This window comes from Amblyomma mixtum, chromosome 3, assembly GCF_055824585.1.
Source record: "Amblyomma mixtum isolate Tamu chromosome 3, ASM5582458v1, whole genome shotgun sequence".
Lineage (NCBI taxonomy): Eukaryota > Metazoa > Arthropoda > Arachnida > Ixodida > Ixodidae > Amblyomma > Amblyomma mixtum.
Window position 1 is genome coordinate 64,394,317 of NC_143014.1, and position 19,745 is coordinate 64,414,061.

General features: G+C 52.5%; 2 protein-coding genes across 2 annotated transcripts in view; one reads left to right on the forward strand and one right to left on the reverse strand.

Annotated features, from left to right (window-relative positions):
- Nucleotides 1–19,745, reverse strand: part of LOC149350445 (terminal nucleotidyltransferase 4B-like) — a 55,791-nt gene that overhangs the window by 27,252 nt on the left and 8,794 nt on the right. The window lies entirely within an intron of this gene.
- On the forward strand, nucleotides 15,991–18,004 carry LOC149350446 (uncharacterized). The gene is made up of 2 exons (XM_089583058.1): nucleotides 15,991–16,939; nucleotides 17,793–18,004. Exons 1-2 carry the CDS (start codon nucleotides 16,090–16,092, stop codon nucleotides 18,002–18,004), a joined length of 1,062 nt encoding a protein of 353 aa, XP_089439184.1. The 5' UTR covers nucleotides 15,991–16,089.

Below are 19,745 nucleotides of genomic sequence, written 5' to 3' on the forward strand. Positions count from 1 at the left end.
AACCAGCTAGCGCTGATACTCGCCGCAACAGGGTGATGAGCGCTGGGCGATTTTTTGCACTCAGCCAGCGTGCTGTGCGAAGTCAGTACGGTCGCTGTACCAGGCATCAAAACGGCAGTTACACAGTTATAGTTTAATACGGGCTTTCAGAATAGGTTTGGTTTTGGTTTATTAGGGTTTAACGTCCCAAAGCAACTCAGGCTATGAGAGACGCCGCAGTGAAGGGCTCCGGAAATACCGACCACCTGTTGTTCTTTAACGTGCACTGGCATCGCACAGTACACGGGCCTCTAGAATTTCGCCTCCATCGAAATTCGGCCGCCGCGGCCGGCATCGAACCCGCGTCTTTCGGGTCAGCAGCCGAGCGCCATGACCACTAAGCCACCGCGGCGGGGCGGGCTTTTAGAATAGGGGAACCCTATCGATTAGGGGGATAGGGGAATAAACGGGGAGCCAGTGCACAGGAGCAGGACATTAACGCCCCTCAACTAAATATCCTGCGCCCCCTAATCGAAAGGGAAGTTTCTAATGCTGCGCTGACATTCATGGTGGCGGTAAGAGCGTTCAATTAGCTGACACGCTGGTGGCATTACGGAGAACCCTGTCTGACTTGAAATTCACCGGCGCAGCAAGCTAACAGTAAGCAATGAGTTCCGAGGCGCACGATCATCCCACCCACCTCTACGATGTTCTACTGTCGACCGCGGATTCGAACCTGGCCGCGGCAACAGAACCTCGACGGAAGCGAAATGCCCATGTGCTGAGCGGAAGCATGATAAAGCTCCCCAGGAGGTCGATATAACCGACATTTTTCCTCAGGCTAAACACAATTACATAAGGCGTCAGCGATGACACAAATCAAACAGTTGTCAAAGGACGTTAAGAAGGTACCGCAACAAATCGAGGTCATTATAATAAAGGCAAGCTGCAGAAGAACTCTGGTATGTGGGCACGTTTATAAGCATTCCTGACTAGCACTTTATTCAGTCGAAGAATTAGCAGCACCATGCTACAAAGTTGACAAGTTCACAAAGCGTTACGCGTAAACGTTTCGGGTTCGTTCAGGTTAAGAAGCTTAAGCACAACAAGACTAATAAACAACGGCAGGGCGAGCGCGACCCGCTCAGGGAAACCCAAGACATGCGCAAACTGACACCTGTGCTGCAAAGCTAGACAGCAAGCAGCACACTGCGCCTACAGCTGACGCGAAAAGTGCACGAGTAGCAACACTCCTTACATCACATCAACAAACTAAAGATATCAGCCAAGGACCCCCCCCCCACCTTTTTTTTCGCGGTGGGTGGAATAGAACACGCGCTACTTGTCCCTGCTTGTCCGATAAGAAATGTGCGCAACAAAACTGTTGCGCACGCATAGGTTACGTTCTCGCCTCGACACAAACTGCGTCAAGTTCGACCGACGCATTCACGGTCGCAGTTGAGTTTTGAAATTTGGTCACATTGTTCTTCCAGCACGTGATACTTTTTTCATTTATTACAGCGCCCACTTAACTAAAGGGCGCCGAGAGAAGTAACAATTTCCAGCACTTGAAGACTGCGCGAAAATAGGTGGCTTGGTATGGAATGTGCACTTTTTGCGCTTAAGTTGTTTTTCCTGTTTGCGTTTATTTTTACGCAAGGCTTTCCACACGTTCGACACCATATCTGCGGATTACTCTGAATCTTGCAACAGCGGTACCGCGCGTCAAAGAAAACTGCAAGCAATTAGTCTACCATCCCGATTTTATGCATTAGTCCAAATTGCAGTAACCGAAAAAACGGAACCACCGATGCAATTTATATCGGAGGAGAACAAGCGCACAGGGAAGCCTTCTATCCTGCTATTTAGTTTGGTTTATTGGGGTTTAACGTCCCAAAGCGACTGAGGCTATGAGAGACGCCGTAGTGAAGGGCTCCGGAAATTTCGACCACCTGGGGTTCTTTAACGTGCACTGATATCGCACAGCACACGGGCCTCTAGAATTTCGCCTTCAAGAAATTCAGCCGCCGCGGCCGGGATCGAACCCGCGTCTTTTGGGTCTTTTGGGTATTTAGTTTCTGTTGATGCGGCATAACAGACGAGTTCGTTTAACTTTATCAGCTTTAACGACACTGCACAGCTTGCTCCCGAGTTCTGGTGTAGTACCTGTCAGTTTTGACAGCGCATATCATCGCAGGCTCCCGCTTCCGTCGCACAAATAAAGTGGCTTGCAGAAAAGCAAACGTAGACAGGCAGTTAAAGCCTGTCCAGTCGCTGTGTTTCCTGCTCTACCTCTGGCCAAGGTCATGTCGCCCAGATTCATTCCTTGCATCAGTAACTCTTTAGCTCAACCGTGTACCGCATTTATGCGCATCGATCTTCCGAGGACATCAACTCCACATCTCTGCTTGTCGGTACCTGCACATGTCTGCAAGCGCGAAGGCTGACTCGGTCACACGTTTCCCATCAGGTCATAGCACAGCCGCAAGTGCCGCTACCAGCGCAAAAGCAAGGGGCCCCGAGGTAAATCCTCTCGCGTGGTCCAGTTAAGACGTCCTCGCAAAGAAGCAGCCGTACAAGCGACGCTCTCTACCTCTGCAAGAGCTGACCTCAGGAGACTATCAACCAGCAAGGTACGCGTACGGATGCCAGAACCTGGCACCCCGGAAGCCACTCGGTGCAGTCAACAGACTGAAGACGCCCGAATTGACCAAAAAGACTGCGTGCTTTGTTCTACCGTTCGAACAGTAAGCGCAGCGACACCTTCCCTGACCACCGTTCATTGAAGAACAGTGAGAAAGTTGGTGAACTTGCAACTTGCTCTGCCTGCTTCGCCGAACGGTCCCCCGAGTTCGGGGGTTTGAACTAACGCTCTTTCAGAATTAACCCCGCGGCGCCAAGCGGGTAGCCGTGCGCGGTTAACCGCTCGCTGTGAAGGCAGCGCTGCGCAACAACTGACCCGCATTATCCGTCAAATATATTTCACACACGACAGCAGTCGCCCGTACACACAGACATATACATCATAAAACGCATCTGCCACGCGTTCCGCTAAAGACATCCAACTCGTAACGAGAGGGCCACAACGCGGCCACGAAGTAGCGTGTCTCGGAACTCCAATGGCACTTTTCCTCCCATTGCACGCCTGTTTCACTGCCGCTTTAGGTAGCGCGTCTCTGGATCCCGACCCAGCAGTATAGTTGAGATAGTGAGGTGGCGTGCAACTTTTTTTTTTTTTTCTGCGCCTCGGCTCGGTGTTCTGGCATGTTCTGGACCCAACGAACGGCACGAACTCAGCAGTGTGCCCCCTCACGCAGGTAAGGCTGCGAAAGGGCACGAAAGTTACACACTCAGTTCAAAAGCAGACAATGCAGTTCAGCGCGTTCGAGTAAAGGCTGGTGCAGTGCACGAAGCCTGCCAGCAGAAAAGCACAATGATCAGCCCGATGAACCAGTACCTAAGGCCGTGGATTTACGATTGACGATACGCCGAAGGTGCATACTGCGCAAGCTTTGCGCAGAGTTCGCACCGTCGGTTCTTTCACGGCTTCTAAATGAGACGCCCGCCACAGCGAAACGAATTAACTGCCGGTGTCGATTTTCGGCTCGGTTCGAAACCGGCAATTTTATACCGGAACGAAGCGAGAACATCGAAGGTTCAGCCGCACATAAAGATGCACGAAACAAACGTCAGAGCATCCAGCACTGGGCGTCTACTGCCACCATGGCTAGTCAGCATACCAGCAAGAGTTTAAATTCGTGTCCCTTTCAGGGGAAGATAAACATTTTTGAACAGCGCACAAACTAGCCTAAGCTTCTAGAATGAAAAAAATGCAGCTCCCCAAAAATGCGTCAAGAGTGCGCGAAAGAGCGGTGGCGACGTGCGGCTCTTCAGTGCCAGTTACACCAAGTATGCGCCGCCGAATGGTTTGCACCGTCCCGTGTTTGAGAGAGCTACACCGACCACAGGCGACACCCCTGCCGCGCGCGGATACGGCCGGGCCACTGACCTCCATCGTTTTTACGCGTGGTTCAAACGCGGGTCGCTACGCTGACGCCCCGTCAATGGCACGGTGAAACCCGGAAATCACGACGGCGAGTAGCCACACGCGCTACTGCCTGTGCAAAGAAGACCGCATTTGGGCCAAAGATTAACGCATGCAAAGTGGCTGCGACCGAAGCCGGCAGGAGAAGGCGGAAAACAGCTTCATCGGCAGGAGGGTAGAATGAATCACCGGGAAACACAAATGTTGTCCGAACCAGCGAGAGCCGCTTTCGCCGCAGGGGCTGCGTATTTCCGTCAAGGGGGGAGGACGCTAAGCGGCGGCCGCGAATTATGCGAAATTATCGGCGGCCGCTCTTCGCCCAGCGCGGCGCGGCGGATGCGGACGAGGGAAGAAAAAACGCGCTTACCGCTGCAGACCCTGGCGCGGGTCTCCACACCAGAACAGAAGGCCGGGCGGCGTCAGGAAGCCGTTCCACGGCTGTCGACACCGCGGCAGCTGCAGCAGGCTCATCGCACTTTTCGCAGCGCTGGCGGCACTGTAAGCAAGTTGCGACCACCGCGCTATCGGGCCGCCTGGCCGGTGGCACACTGCGAGCCAGATTGCAACATCACGCCGCCCCCCTCTTTTCCCGCTGACTGCGGATAGGTGGTGTGCGCAGCGGCTCACGGAGGCCTTCCCTGGCGATGCGCCGATAAGGGACACCGAACCAAGCCTCGCCAATGCAGTCGCAGAAGGGTCACTCCAGAGAACATTCGTCGCTCACAACCGTCGTGCACCGGCAGAAGGCCACCCGGCCCTGCGCCGCTACTTGCGCACGGAACATCTCACAAGCTTCGATTTATGCCGGCCTGCACTCGGGATGGGCCAGCCAGGTGGGAGCTCGCAGCAGGTCGCCGTCCGTAGCAGACCGCGCAGCGGCCGGTGCTGTCTCCGGTTCCAGGACCGAGGCGTTCCGTCAGGTCGAAGCACCGACTACACCGGGTCACTCGCGGAAAGCGCGGCCACTGACGACGCTTGCGGACGACAGGGTGCGTACGCTTCGGTGGATTCACGAACTACGCAGCGAACAAATGACCAGCGTGCTAGACCCGATCATGTGGGGGGAAAACGCCCTCGCGGCAGCTGCCAGTGCGCAGCCAACTCGCGCAAAAGCGAACCGTCAAATAAAACCACCGCGTTTCGAGGCTGCCGCAAAACGCACCGTCCGCTCCTTCAAATCTTCGCAAAGAGAGCGCGGAATACTGGACGGACGCGCGCGCTGACCGACGAATGGCACCGTCACGTAACCAAAAATCTCGCTACGAGCAGCAGGAGGCGGCCGCTCAAGGGGACGCGGCGCAGCTTTTTTGATCAGACGCAGGGAACAGCACACCGCTCACCCGCCGGCAGCCGCCGCGCTACTAACGGAAGCGCGAAGATGGCTGCTGCGGCCGCACGATGATTCGGGCCGCGAACCGAGCACGACACAAACGCTATCACAAGACAAGCCTCTGAGCGCCAGTGGAGGGATGAACGCAGCAATAACGGGCATTACAAGGCGTCGATTTTGTACCACGCTATAGGGCCACAAAAACAAACACCCGGGTCTACCAAAGACGACGCATAAAAACGAGATTGCTTTCGTCACCGAGGTACAACGAAGAGGTTTATGCAAGGAAACTCGCGAGCTGTCGCGGGTTCGCACAGTCAGCACGAGCTGGCGATGGTCACAGGCAAAGATGCTCGATAGCACTCTTATCGGGAGTGCAGCGCGGTCTAACGCGGTAGCCAAATCCACCGAGCGTCGCTGGCGGACCCTCTCGAGACCGGCGCTTGTCGCCACCGAGAGAGAATGCCCCCAAAGTGAAGACCAACGGTGGTGTTGGTCGTCACTTACACGACACGAGCTGAGCGCTCCGTTATTTCGAGAAACGCGCCATTATTAATGCGAAAGCATTTCTAGGCTACGTCGGCGGGGTCGTGTCACCAAAACGTGTAAGCAAAACATGTCCGCAGCAGTTGCGACTTTCTCAGAAGTGGTAGCATCAAACGAGTGGTTGTAATCGAAGGATGATGATGTGAGGATGCTGCCCCCCCCCCCCCCCAAAAAAAAAAAGACTAAATGTCGATAGAATGATTAGCTAGTCAATCAGATCTAAACATGTAGAAAAAACGTCGAAATAGCACGGACGTCGATATAGTGAGTGCATGGGAAAACAGCCGTGGACGGCTAAGTAATGGAAAAATAAGCAAAGGAGTGAAAATAAAGTTGGAAATGAATTGAAACGTATTTGGTGAGCGATATCAGCCGTAGCCGTATGGCTGCGCTCGGGTGGATGCCAATGAGTAATTACTCACTTATTAGATATCAATCGAACAAAAAGTTTGCCAGATTAATTAGTTAATTATCAGCAAAAAACACTGGACGGTTGAATAGGCTGGATGCGAACAAAATGGTTGACCCAGTTGAAAGAAGGTATACTCAGAGTAAATAAATCTATATTTAATTAAAGCACAAGCTAATCACGCTAATTCAGTAGTTAATTTAATTAACAAACAAAACGAAAATGATAAAGAGTGGCGAGGAGGCGTCAATGCTTTCGCATTCTCCCGATGCGGGTCGCCGCAGCGATCTCTTAATTTTTTCACCTACATCAACCAAAAAATTCAGGGGGCACTTCGACTGTCGAAAGTGCGTAGAGGCGAAAGCGTTTTCCGCACCACTTTGCCTATGTGACACTGGTGACGTCACCACTGGATGACGTCACACATAATTGATGACAAAGTAATGACCAATTACTAATTAGTGGCTAATTACTGATTAATGACTAAATAATAATTAACGACGCTTAAGCTTCGCCTTTAGGAGTGGAACGCGACAGCGTGTTGTAGCGCTGCCAGGCAGTCCACGGAACGCCACCACCCGTTCGGCGCGATGCCTTGTGCTTTGAACGCAACGCTTTTTGAGGAAAGGAAATGGCGCAGATTGTCATTTCGGTGGACACCCGAACCCCACCTTACAGGAAGGGAGGAACGCCACCACCCGTTCGGCGCGATCCCTTGCTATTTGAACGCAACGCTTTTAGAGGAAAGGAAATGGCTCAGTAATTCTCTGTCATCTCGGTGGACACCCGAACCCCACCGTACAGGAAGGGAGGAACGCCACCACCCGTTCGGCGCAATGCCTTGCTATTTGAACGCAACGCTTTTTGAGGACAGGAAATGGCGCAGTAATTATCTGTCATCTCGGTGGACACCCGAACCGCACCGTACAGGAAGGGAGGAACGCCACCACCCGTTCGGCGCGATGCCTTGCCATTTGAACGCAATGCTTTTTGAGGAAAGGAAATGGCGCAGCTATTCTCTGTCCTCTCGGTGGACACCCGCACCGTACAGGAAGGGAGGAACGCCACCACCCGTTCGGCGCGATGCCTTGCCCTTTGAACGCAATGCTTTTTGAGGAAAGGAAATGGCGCAGCAATTCTCTGTCATCTCGGTGGACACCCGAACCGCACCGTAGGAAGAGAGGAACGCCACCACCCGTTCGGCGCGATGCCTTGCCATTTGAACGCAATGCTTTTTGAGGAAAGGAAATGGCGCAGCAATTCTCTGTCATCTCGGTGGACACCCCAACCGCACCGTAGGAAGAGAGGAACGCCACCACCCGTTCAGCGCGATGTCCTGCCCTTTGAACGCAATGCTTTTTGAGACAAGGAAATGGCGCAGCAATTCTTTCATCTCGGTGGACACCCGTACCGTAAAGGAAGGGAGGAACGCCACCACCCGTTTGGCGCGATGCCTTGCCCTTTGAATGCAACGCTTTTTGAGGAAAGGAAATGGCGCAGCAATTCTCTGTCATCTCGGTGGACACCCGCACCGTACAGGAAGGGAGGAACGCCACCACCCGTTCGGCGCGATGCCTTGCCCTTTGAACGCAACGCTTTTTGAGGAATGGAAATAGCGCAGCAATTCTCTTTCATATCGGTGGACACCCGAACCGCACCGTAGGAAGAGAGGAACGCCACCACCCGTTCGGCGCGATGCATTGCCCTTTGAACGCAATGCTTTTTGAGGAAAGGAAATGGCGCAGCAATTCTCTGTCATCTCGGTGGACACCCGGACCGCACCGTAGGAAGAGAGGAACGCCACCACCCGTTCGGCGCGATGCCTTGCCCTTTGAATGCGACGCTTTTTGAGGAAAGGAAATGGCGCAGCAATTCTCTTCCATCTCGGTGGACACCCGCACCGTAAAGGAAGGGAGGAACGCCACCACCCGTTCGGCGCGATGGCTTGCCCTTTGAATGCGACGCTTTTTGAGGAAAGGAAATGGCGCAGCAATTCTCTGTCATCGCGGTGGACACCCGCACCATACAGGAAGGGAGGAACGCCACCACCCGTTCGGCGCGATGCCTTGCCCTTTGAATGCGACGCTTTTTGAGGAAAGGAAATGGCGCAGCAATTCTCTGTCATCTCGGTGGACACCCGAACCGCACCGTAGGAAGAGAGGAACGCCACCACCCGTTCGGCGTGATGCCTTGCCCTTTCAACGCAACGCTTTTTGAGGAAAGGAAATGGCGCAGGAATTCTCATCTCGGTGGACACCCGAACCGCACCGTACAGGAAGGGAGGAAGTGGGAGTGAAAGAAGAAAGAGGGGCCGTAATTAAGAAACTGAAAATTGTATTTGAGGAAAGGAAATTACGCAGTAACTGTCTCATATCTCGGTGGACACCCGTCAAAACGCGGACACATCTGCCGACACGGCTGCTAACGACAGTATGAGGCATTAAAGGCTTTCGCCTTAAAATCTTCCATGTTGCGTTTCTTCATTTGTACCGTCCAGTTGGGGATTTCATTCGTCCACGACAGGTCGCACATCCCTTGCACTGAGCACGCCTGGAAAGTGTTCCCTTGATTTCGGGAAAAGTGAGAACGCATAACAACGGACGCCACGTGCGTGCGCGCTTTGCTGGAAGCATTGCGACACCTTTGCGATTCCAAGGGCTCAGCTTAGGCTTACTACGAGCAGGACGTAGTGTATACGAGAGCGTTACAACCATGTTGGGCCAGGACGACGCACCAGGCACCTCGCGACGACCTTGCCCTGTGGCTTTGGGTATTGAGATATTAATGTAAATTGTTCACAAGCTGTTCACCAAGTGGGGGCCTTGTGTCAGAGGGCCTTTCATGTCAAAGCCGCCGCGGTGGCCCAGTGGTTATGTCGCTCGGCTCCTGACCCGAAAGACGCGGGTTCTATCCCGGCCGCGGCAGTCGCATTTCGATGGAGGCGAAACGCAAGAGGCGCCCGTGTGCTGTGCGATGTCAGTGCACGTTAAAGAACCCCAGGTGGTCGAAATTTCCGGAGCCCTTCACTACGGCGTCCCTCATGGCCCCAGTGGCTTCGGGACGTTAAATCCCCATAAACCCAACCATTAATGTCAATGCTTTAATGTCAAAAAGTTGGCACATGCTGTACGATTGAATGTTTGTATGTATTCTCCCTGCAATTATGCCTTCATGGCGCTGCAGAAATGTAAATAAATAAATAAAATAAAACTGACGCACCGTCCCTCGACTGACAACTGCTCAGGGAAACGCGTCAAAGGAGGCAGGAAGCTGCCTGCCAACGCAAATCAGGACAAATGCCTTCCGTACATCAACGTCAGTATGAGTCGCCGTTCCATAGGTACACGATGCTGAATCCAAAACGCGATAGTAGCAGCGAGCGTCAAAAGGACCTCCTGACTATGTCTGTCCAAGGCCATTGATGGAAGCTGGCCATGGTTTGCGATCGCACACAGGGTCGCCTTCCATGGTAAAATTTGTACCAAGGGATCGAATTATTAACAAGCTGCGCCTCGACGCTTTGGCGTATGCGCGAGAAATCCAAGCCGCTGTAACCCTGCAGATGAGGTGGATATAGGGACACGTTCTTCGACAGATGTCGAAAGGCACTGCGCCCGGCACTGTACGCCCGGGCGGAGGTACGGTGCATTGTATGCAGTCGTTACTTACGCGCAACTCATCTCTATTTTCATATTCTTGCTCTTTATTTTCTGTCTGTTGTTGTACGCAGCAGTGATAGCGGCCCAATTGGTGCCAGCCAATAGGCTCCGTCCCCCTAACTCGATGGTTCGAGGCGCGGCCACTAGGAAGCACCGCGGTTTGGCATTCAGTTCATCAACTAGCCCGACTTCAACCGTGCTGCTCCGTGAGCTCAACTGGTATACCTCACGCTGGCGCAGCAAGTTGGGGAGACCCAGACGGCAGCCTCTGCGTGCCGGCACTGTCACCGAATCACACGAAAACGACAGTAATGAAAGTTCTACAATACCGTAAGCTTCCCGCGCAAGTTCAAAAATGAGTGGCGCCCTCTCGGGAACGCAAAAAAAAAGCTCGCGTGATCGCCGATTGGCTGCGGTTCCCCACCTCGTCCTCCCACGCCCCACTCGTGTTTACATCAAAATGACATAGCGGCAAAGCGAACTGTTTCGTGGATTCGGCCCCAGTATTTCGCACCTGAGCTTTCGAACTCTCGACATCGAAAACGCCACAACTGCCATGATCGGACCGGTCGCGCGTGACAATGCGGCTTCACTTTCTTCGTCTTTTTTTGTTTTTCATTTCTCTTTTCTTCGTTTAGGTGCTCCAATTTTTCTGTAGTCTTTTATTCCTAATTCTAAAAGCCTCTCGAACACCATTTAGTTAACAAGACGCAGATAAAAAGCTTGCTCACTCGTCTGACGACTAGTACAGAAAAGCGCATGCTGAGCGGGCACGGGCGGCTGAATTTTACAAACCTCAGAGCGCATGACAGAATTTCAGGAGAGGATGGGACTAATCTGGACGTTTGACGTCGTTGAAAGGCAACCTGGAGACCTCGACTTCCTCAAAATTAGGGTTCACACAGTTCCTTTAACGGGACCCCTGACCCTCACCACTCGCGAGGCGACGTAACGCACTCTCGGCATGTAGGGCCACGGCCGCTTGATGCAAAGCGTATCTAGCGGCCGTGGTAGGGCGATGCGCGTCTCAGCTAAGTCATGCCGTAACTGCAGGGCGCGTAACAAGGACCAACAAAGCATTCCCTCCTGTCCTATGACGGTGAAAGGCAAAAGACGGCCGTGTGCTGTGCTACTTATGTCCGTTAAAGAACACCTGGTGGTCGAAATTAATCCTCTAAGACGGCGACTCTTTCTGTGCGGGCCGGGCAATTTTCTTTTTAGTTTTTCGTGCCCATTCTTTTTTCTCCACTCGCTCCCTCCTTCACGGCGTGGTTAAGGCGTCGAACAAGGACGCGACTATTACTGCACCTGTCCTTCGCAAAACTTTGTCATTCCTTTCCTACAGCTTCCGCGTGACATTCATGGTGCGGTTTATGTACAAAGAGCCTTGGCTCCTACCATTCCTTCATCCATAATCGTTGGTTACGAGGTAAGGAAAGGTGCTGTAACTGTTCTACTTCGCGGTGGATACCTCAACCGCGCTGTGAGGGAGGTGTGGAAGGCGGCAGTGAAAGAGAGAAAGAGGTGCCGAAGCGGAGGTCTCCGGAATAATTTCGACCACCTGGGGATCTTTAACGTGCACTGACATCGCACAGCACACAGGCGACTTTTGCGTTTCGCCACCATCGAAACGCGTCCTCCGAGGTCACGGCGAATTTTAAATGCACCTCACGGAAAAAACATGACTAAAGACGATTCCTGACTAGTCTGTTTCAATCACCGCGCATTATCCGTTTTTCAACGCGGTCCCTAAAATGCATCAACAACAATCACGGTTAGAAGGTCCAAATAATCGACTTGTGAGCTGATTAAGTCCTACATACAGGCTAACGGTAGAAAAATTAAGAGATCGCTGCGGCGACCCGCATTGGGAGAATGCGAAAGCACTGACGCCTCCACGGCACTCGTCGCCTCTCTTTAACATTTTCTTTTTAACTACTGATTAACGTAATTATCTTATGCTTTAATTAAAGAACGATTAATTTACTCCGGTTAAGCCTTCTTTTATCTCAACCGCTCTGGTTTTTCAAATTTGGCGCCGTGGTTGCTTTCCCGTCCACTTACTATATCCCTTCACAGCTTATTCAAAGGTCTAATGGTTTCTAATGATAATTAATCTATGTCAATAAAACTTTTTGTTCAATTAATTATCACTCATCAAATACATTTCAAACTTTATTTTCACTCTTTTGCCTATTTTTCCACTATTCTGCCCTCCACTCACTATATCGACGTTTTTGGCTCTAATTAAGTAACTAATCATCTTATCAACATAATTTTTTTCCCGCAGAATCCTAACATCATCCTCTTTCGATTACAACCACTCGTTTGATGCTACCTCTTCAGAGAACGTCACAACTGCTGCGGACAAGTTTTGCGGACCCGTTTTGATGACACGACCCCGTCGACATAGCATAGAAATACTTTCACATTAAAAGTGCAAGAGTCCTGCCAGCGTCTGAGGCCAGTGCGCCGGCCTCCGTGGACTGCACGACATACCAGCTGCACTGCATGCATCCGCAACTGTGGAGCGCCAGTGCTACGTATCGCGCCAGAATGCTTCCGCACCCCAGACTGGCGTCTGTTCAAACGGCATGCCAAGAATTCACTGAACTTAACGCGTTGCCGAGAGGCTCCGCGTTCAAACCGCTAACGTCGACCTGAACGCAACTGTTTGACACTCACTCATTTACTTTTTTTAGAGGCGTGCGAATATTAGAAAACTCCGAAACAGAGAATCGAATATCCTCTCGCCGAAAGAATATGTTCTCCAGTTTTCGAATGCTATTCGAATAATTGACAGGTAGATCGAACAAGGCTCGCCAGTATTAAGGCGAAATCCTTTAATGCCTCATACTGTCGTTAGCACCGTGTCGGCAGCCGCGTCGGCAGATGTGTCGGCGTTTTGACGGGTGTCCACCGAGATATGCGAGACAGTTACTGCGTAATTTCCTTTCCTCAAATACAATTTCCAGTTTCTTCATTACGGCCCCACTTTCTCTTTCACTCCAACTTCCTCCCTTCCTGTATGGTGCGGTTCAGGTGTCCACCGAGATTACAGAGAATTTCCTTTCCTCAAAAAGCGTTGCGTTGAAAGGGCAAGGCATCACGCCGAACGGGTGGTGGCGTTCCTCTCTTCCTACGGTGCGGTTCGGGTGTCCACCGAGATGACAGAGAATTGCTGCGCCATTTCCTTTCCTCAAAAAGCATTGCGTTCAAAGGGCAAGGCATCGCGCCGAACGGGTGGTGGCGTTCCTCCCTTCCTGTACGGTGCGGGTGTCCACCGAGAGGACAGAGAATAGCTGCGCCATTTCCTTTCCTCAAAAAGCGTCGCATTCAAAGGGCAAGGCATCGCGCCGAACGGCTGGTGGCGTTCCTCCCTTCCTGTACGGTGCGGGTGTCCACCGCGATGACAGAGAATTGCTGCGCCATTTCCTTTCCTCAAAAAGCGTCGCATTCAAAGGGCAAGGCATCGCGCCGAACGGGTGGTGGCGTTCCTCCCTTCCTTTACGGTGCGGGTGTCCACCGAGATGGAAGAGAATTGCTGCGCCATTTCCTTTCCTCAAAAAGCGTCGCATTCAAAGGGCAAGGCATCGCGCCGAACGGGTGGTGGCGTTCCTCTCTTCCTACGGTGCGGTTCGGGTGTCCACCGAGATGACAGAGAATTGCTGCGCCATTTCCTTTCCTCAAAAAGCATTGCGTTCAAAGGGAAGGCATCGCGCCGAACGTGTGGTGGCGTTCCTCTCTTCCTACGGTGCGGTTCGGGTGTCCACCGATATGAAAGAGAATTGCTGCGCTATTTCCATTCCTCAAAAAGCGTTGCGTTCAAAGGGCAAGGCATCGCGCCGAACGGGTGGTGGCGTTCCTCCCTTCCTTTACGGTGCGGGTGTCCACCGAGATGAAAGAATTGCTGCGCCATTTCCTTGTCTCAAAAAGCATTGCGTTCAAAGGGCAAGGCATCGCGCCGAACGGGTGGTGGCGTTCCTCTCTTCCTACGGTGCGGTTCGGGTGTCCACCGAGATGACAGGGAATTTCTGCGCCATTTCCTTTCCTCAAAAAGCATTGCGTTCAAAGGGCAAGGCATCGCGCCGAACGGGTGGTGGCGTTCCTCTCTTCCTACGGTGTGGTTCGGGTGTCCACCGAGATGAAAGAGAATTGCTGCGCCATTTCCATTCCTCAAAAAGCATCGCGTTCAAAGGGCAAGGCATCGCGCCGAACGGGTGGTGGCGTTCCTCTCTTCCTATGGTGCGGTGTGGGTGTCCACCGAGATGACAGAGAATTGCTGCGCCATTTCCTTTCCTCAAAAAGCGTCGCATTCAAAGGGAAAGGCATCGCGCCGAACGGGTGGTGGCGTTCCTCCCTTCCTGTACGGTTCGGGTGTCCACCCAGATGAAAGAGAAATGCTGCGGCATTTCCTTTCCTCAAAAAAAGTCGCGTTCAAAGGGCAAGGCATCGCGCCGAATGGGTGGTGGCGTTCCTCTTTCCTGTACGGTGGGGGTGTCCGCCGAGAGGACAGAGAATTGCTGCGCCATTTCCTTTTCTCAAAAAGCGTCGCATTCAAAGGGCAAGGCATCGCGCCGAACGGCTGGTGGCGTTCCTCCCTTCCTGTACGGTGCGGGTGTCCACCGCGATGACAGAAAATTGCTGCGCCATTTCGTTTCCTCAAAAAGCGTCTTATTCAAAGGGGCAAGGCATCGCGCCGAACGGGTGGTGGCGTTCCTCCCTTCCTTTACGGTGCGGGTGTCCACCGAGATGGAAGAGAATTGCTGCGCCATTTCCTTTCCTAAAAAAGCGTCGCATTCAAAGGGCAAGGCATCACGCCGAACGGGTGGTGGCGTTCCTCTCTTCCTACGGTGCGGTTCGGGTGTCCACCGAGATGACAGAGAATTGCTGCGCCATTTCCTTTCCTCAAAAAGCATTGCGTTCAAATGGAAGGCATCGCGCCGAACGGGTGGTGGCGTTCCTCTTCCTATGGTGCGGTTCGGGTGTCCAGCGATATGAAAGAGAATTGCTGCGCTATTTCCATTCCTCAAAAAGCGTTGCGTTCAAAGGGCAAGGCATCGCGCCAAACGCGTGGTGGCCTTCCTCCCTTCCTGTGCGGTGTGGGTGTCCACCGAGATGACAGAGAATTGCTGCGCCATTTCCTTTCCGCAAAAAGCGTCGCATTCAAAGGGCAAGGCATCGCGCCGAACGGGTGGTGGCGTTCCTCCCTTCCTTTACGGTGCGGGTGTCCACCGAGATGAAAGAGAATTGCTGCGCCATTTCCTTTCCTCAAAAAGCGTCGCATTCAAAGGGCAAGGCATCGCGCCGAACGGGTGGTGGTGTTCCTCCCTTCCTGTACGGTGCGAGTGTCCACCGAGATGAGAGAGAATTGCTGCGCCATTTCCTTTCCTCGAAAAGCGTCGCATTCAAAGGGCAAGGCATCGCGCCGAACGGGTGGTGGCGTTCCTCCCTCCCTGTACGGTGCGGGTGTCCACCGCGATGAAAGAGAATTGCTGCGCCATTTCCTTTCCTCAAAAAGCAATGCGTTCAAAGGGCAAGGCATCGCGCCGAACGGGTGGTGGCGTTCCTCTGCGGTGCGGTTCGGGTGTCCACCGAGATGAAAGAGCATTGCTGCGCTATTTCCATTCCTCAAAAAGCGTTGCTTTCAAAGGGGAAGGCATCGCGCCGAACGGGTGGTGGCGTTCCTCTCTTCCTACGGTGCGGTTCGGGTGTCCACCGAGATGAAAGAGAATTGCTGCGCCATTTCCTTTCTTCAAAAAGCGTCGCATTCAAAGGGCAAATCATCGCGCCGAACGGGTGGTGGCGTTCCTCCCTTCCTGTACGGTGCGGGTGTTCACCGAGATGACAGAGAATTGCTGCACCATTTCCTTTCCTCAAAAAGCGTCGCATTCAAAGGGCAAGGCATCGCGCCGAACGGGTGGTGGCGTTCCTCCGTTCCTTTACGGTACGGGTGTCCACCGGGATGAAAGAGAATTGCTGCGCCATTAGTAGGAACTCCTCAGTGTCGGCAAGCATGCCACCCAAGCGACACTGGAGGTCGTTCTCGAGGGACAGAACATCCCGGAAATGCAGCCACACCATCAGCCTGCTGAGTAAGGCGGCAGAGCAGGTGGGCCGTATGATCAACAGAGTCTCCCAAAAGAGATACGGAATGAGAGAAGAAGACATTCTCAAGCTAGTTAACAGCCTAATTGTCAGCAGAGTCACGTACTCCCTGCCGTACCACGCGACGACCAAGGCGGAAAGAGAGCAAGCCGACATCATTCTCAGGAAGGCGTACAGGACTGCTCTGCACCTACCCACGCACACGTCGAACGAAAAGTTGCTCCAGCTAGGCATCAGCAACACCTTCAGCGAGCTCGCCGAAGCTCTGCTGGGAACGCAATCCACGAGACTCAGAGGCACCCCCACGGGACGAGCGCTCCTAAGAAAGTTGGGCCGGGACACGAGCGGACTGGTAGACAGATACGCGGACGTACCGGACCACCTTAGGAAAACCATTAACGTGGGACCATTGCCGAAAAACATGGACCCCAATCTTCACGAAAACAGACGAAAAGCGAGGGCCGAGTACGTGGAGAGAACGCTAGCCCAGTTAGACAACACCGTATACACGGACGCTGCCGTATATCCGCACGAGAGAGAACGCGTAGCCGCGACGGTAGTGGTAAACAAGGAAGTAAACATGATCACGTGTGCCACGGCAAAGGTCGCCGGCACAGCGGAGGGCGAAGAGATTGCCGTTGCGCTGGCGGCAGCAGAAGGCTACAGAACGGGCCGATCTCTCAGCATACTGACGGACTCGAAGGAGACGAGCAGGAACTACACGAGGGGCAGGATCAGCAGAACAGCCCTTAAAATACTCAGCGGGGTAACCTCCGCGGAGGAGAAACCCAGGAATAACCTAATCTGGATCCCGGGCCACGCGGACATAGGGGGGAACGAAAGGGCAGACAGCTTAGCTCGAGGTAACGCATTTCGAACAGGGCAGTCAAATGCTCTGGAGCTCCGCCTACAGGCTTGTGAGGGGGGATACGCAGAGACCTTGCACTTGCATAGGGGAGCTAGAATTAGATATCCACCACCACACAAAGCCCTAACAAAGGAGGAAGCGACTGGCTGGCGCAGATTACAGACCAACTCCTTTCCTAACCTACACATACTTAATAAGATGTTCCCGACACAATACAGAGCCACCTGCCCTTGGTGCGATGCCACACCTACACTTTATCATATCACGTGGGAATGCGAACGCAACAAAGCATTCCACCAACACGAACACCCGAGTGAGGAGCAATGGGAGAGTCGGCTCACCAGCGGCGAGCCTGCGACCCAAAGGGCCTTAGTGCAGCACACGACTGATGCAGCACGACTCAGTGGAGCCTTGGAATAGGGGCCCACCCTTGCTGACGAGAAGCCTCAAGTCGCCAGCGCCAGAGAAGACGACGGAGACTTCACAACCGCGAAACCCTTGAAAGATCCAATAAAGTTTTCACTCACTCACTCCTCAAAAAGCGTCGCATTCAAAGGGCAAGGCACCGCGCCGAACGGGTGGTGGCGTTTCGTGGACTGCCTGGCAGCGCTACAACACGCTGTCGCGTTCCACTCCGAAAGGCGAAGCTTAAGCGTCATTAATTAGGAGTTAATTAGTATTTAGTCCTTAATCAGTAATTAGCCACTAATTAGTAATTTGTCATTACTCCGTCATCAATTATGTGTGACGTCATCCAGTGGTGACGTCACCAGTGTCACATAAGCAAAGTGGTGCGGAAAACGCTTTTGCCTACAGTCAAAGTGCACCTGAATTTTTTTTTTCTTCAGGGCTCGCACCCACGTGGTGCACCGTGGTGCGGGATCGGTATACAAGGACTGAAGGGTTCAGCACCGCGACGCAGTCCATTCGTGCGGCGGCGTTCACAATCCTCATACACGACTTCCGAGACTGGACGACGCGGCAGGGCTCACGCAGACTCGGCAAACCCTGCCCTGATGCCCGATCTCGGAGGCAATGGCTCTCGCCCGCCCCGTACTGAGGCTAGTTAAGTTTGTTTCAAAAGTAAAAGGTAAACTTCATACGCAATGACTAGCCGGTGATCCGAGTTATTATACCGACTGCGTGTTCGACCCTCCTGTGGAGACTATTCTTTTGTGCCATTTAGCAGCTGTAGCTATATACCAAAGAGCCATACCGCAGCGCGCAGCTAGTCGCCGTTTCGCACGACAGCTCGTTTTGTACTTTTATTTGCAAAACTAGCGAATGTAAAATTATTCGATTCGTATTCTATTCGGTACTACAACTATCGCTTCGTATTCCTTTTGGAAAATGTACTATTCGCAAACACCTAATTTCATCAGGTCCGTGACGTCTTACGACGAATTAACCATCGAAACACACTTACGATCCGTAAAGAGCTCACTAAAAAAAAAAAAAAACGGCGGCCACCTTTGCCCTTCCCGAATACGGCTCATCTCTCTGGTGGCAGTCTTCGTCGCCAAGTCGCTCCTGCTGCGCGGCCCGATCAGCGCTGCAGTGCTGACGTTTCGCACGGGCATCCCGTGTTCCTTCAGAGCGACTTTGTTACTCCCGGCGCACACATTGTGCCTCGACCCATCTCCGTTTCCGCAGCCGTTCATCCTGCCCATTCAGTACTCGCTTCGGCTGCATTCCACGCGCACTACATCACATCCGCGCGCTCCGTTCTCGGTTCGCGTAACTTGGACCGAGCTACCGACACGGTCGAGCAAGACAGTTAATGGGGTAAAGGCACCAATATTTTCGCAGAGTATTTTTGCTTCCAAATAATGCGCAAGACATTAGTAAACACGAATCAGCACGTGAAATCCGCCTACCCTCAGCACCTAACTTGTAAATGAATTCATTCTTCCATGCAGTTTCGAGCTGTCAAAAGACGGTTGCCACGTCACAAGTTAGCACAAGATCACGTGAGGCATACAAAAACTGCAAAAGCTCTTTGTTCACTTGCTACCATTCGGCCTTCAGCAGCAGTTTAACACAAAACGTTTGACGGAATTACAAACGACAAAGCAGCGGTTATATAGGAATTTGCGTATGCCTCACATGATCTCATACTTGTGACGTCGCAACCATCGTTTGGCAACTGAAAGCGAAACCAACTACAGACGAAAAAAAAATTAAATTCGAAGTTAAGCGCTGACGAATTACACGTGGCGATCCATGCTTAATAATGCTGCACGCATCATTCCACAGCAAAAAACACATTGCTAGAAATTTGGCGTCTTCACTACTCTCAACGCGCCTTACCCTTTCTCAGAATCAATTTTCCTTACTGCTGGCTCACGTGGTTTTTGCGTGGTCGGCACGTGTCGCTCTTTTCCCACGCTTTCTCCCTGCTGCATTACACCCCACTCCTCGCACTACTTCGCGGCCTTTTCGCGCTGCGCCACCGGCGCAACTTGTAGTGCCCGATTGAAGGACGTTGAAATCATGCAACCGCAACCTGTACGGACGGGTATACGCGCTGAACTGATGTTATGCGCGGGGGCGAAAAAAATTATGGATATCGCCACCTCCTCGGCACTTGTCGACTCTATCATCTTTTTGCTAGTTTATAATTTATCTTATGCCTTCATTAAAGATCGATTTATTTGCTCCGATTATACCTTCTTTCATCTCAACCATTTTGGATTTTTCAAATTTGGCGCCGTGGTTGCTTTCCCGCCCACTTACTATATCCCCGTCCAGCCTATTTAACTGTCTAATGGTTACTGCTGATAATTAATCTGTCTAAAACT

Bases quoted from the DNA above. Each gene is read 5' to 3' on its own strand.
- LOC149350446 (XM_089583058.1), top strand. From the start codon at position 16,090: ATGATCAACAGAGTCTCCCAAAAGAGATACGGAATGAGAGAAGAAGAC. The intron at 16,940-17,792 runs GTAACGCATTTC...TTTTTTCTTCAG, and splicing joins GGCAGACAGCTTAGCTCGAG to GGCTCGCACCCACGTGGTGC.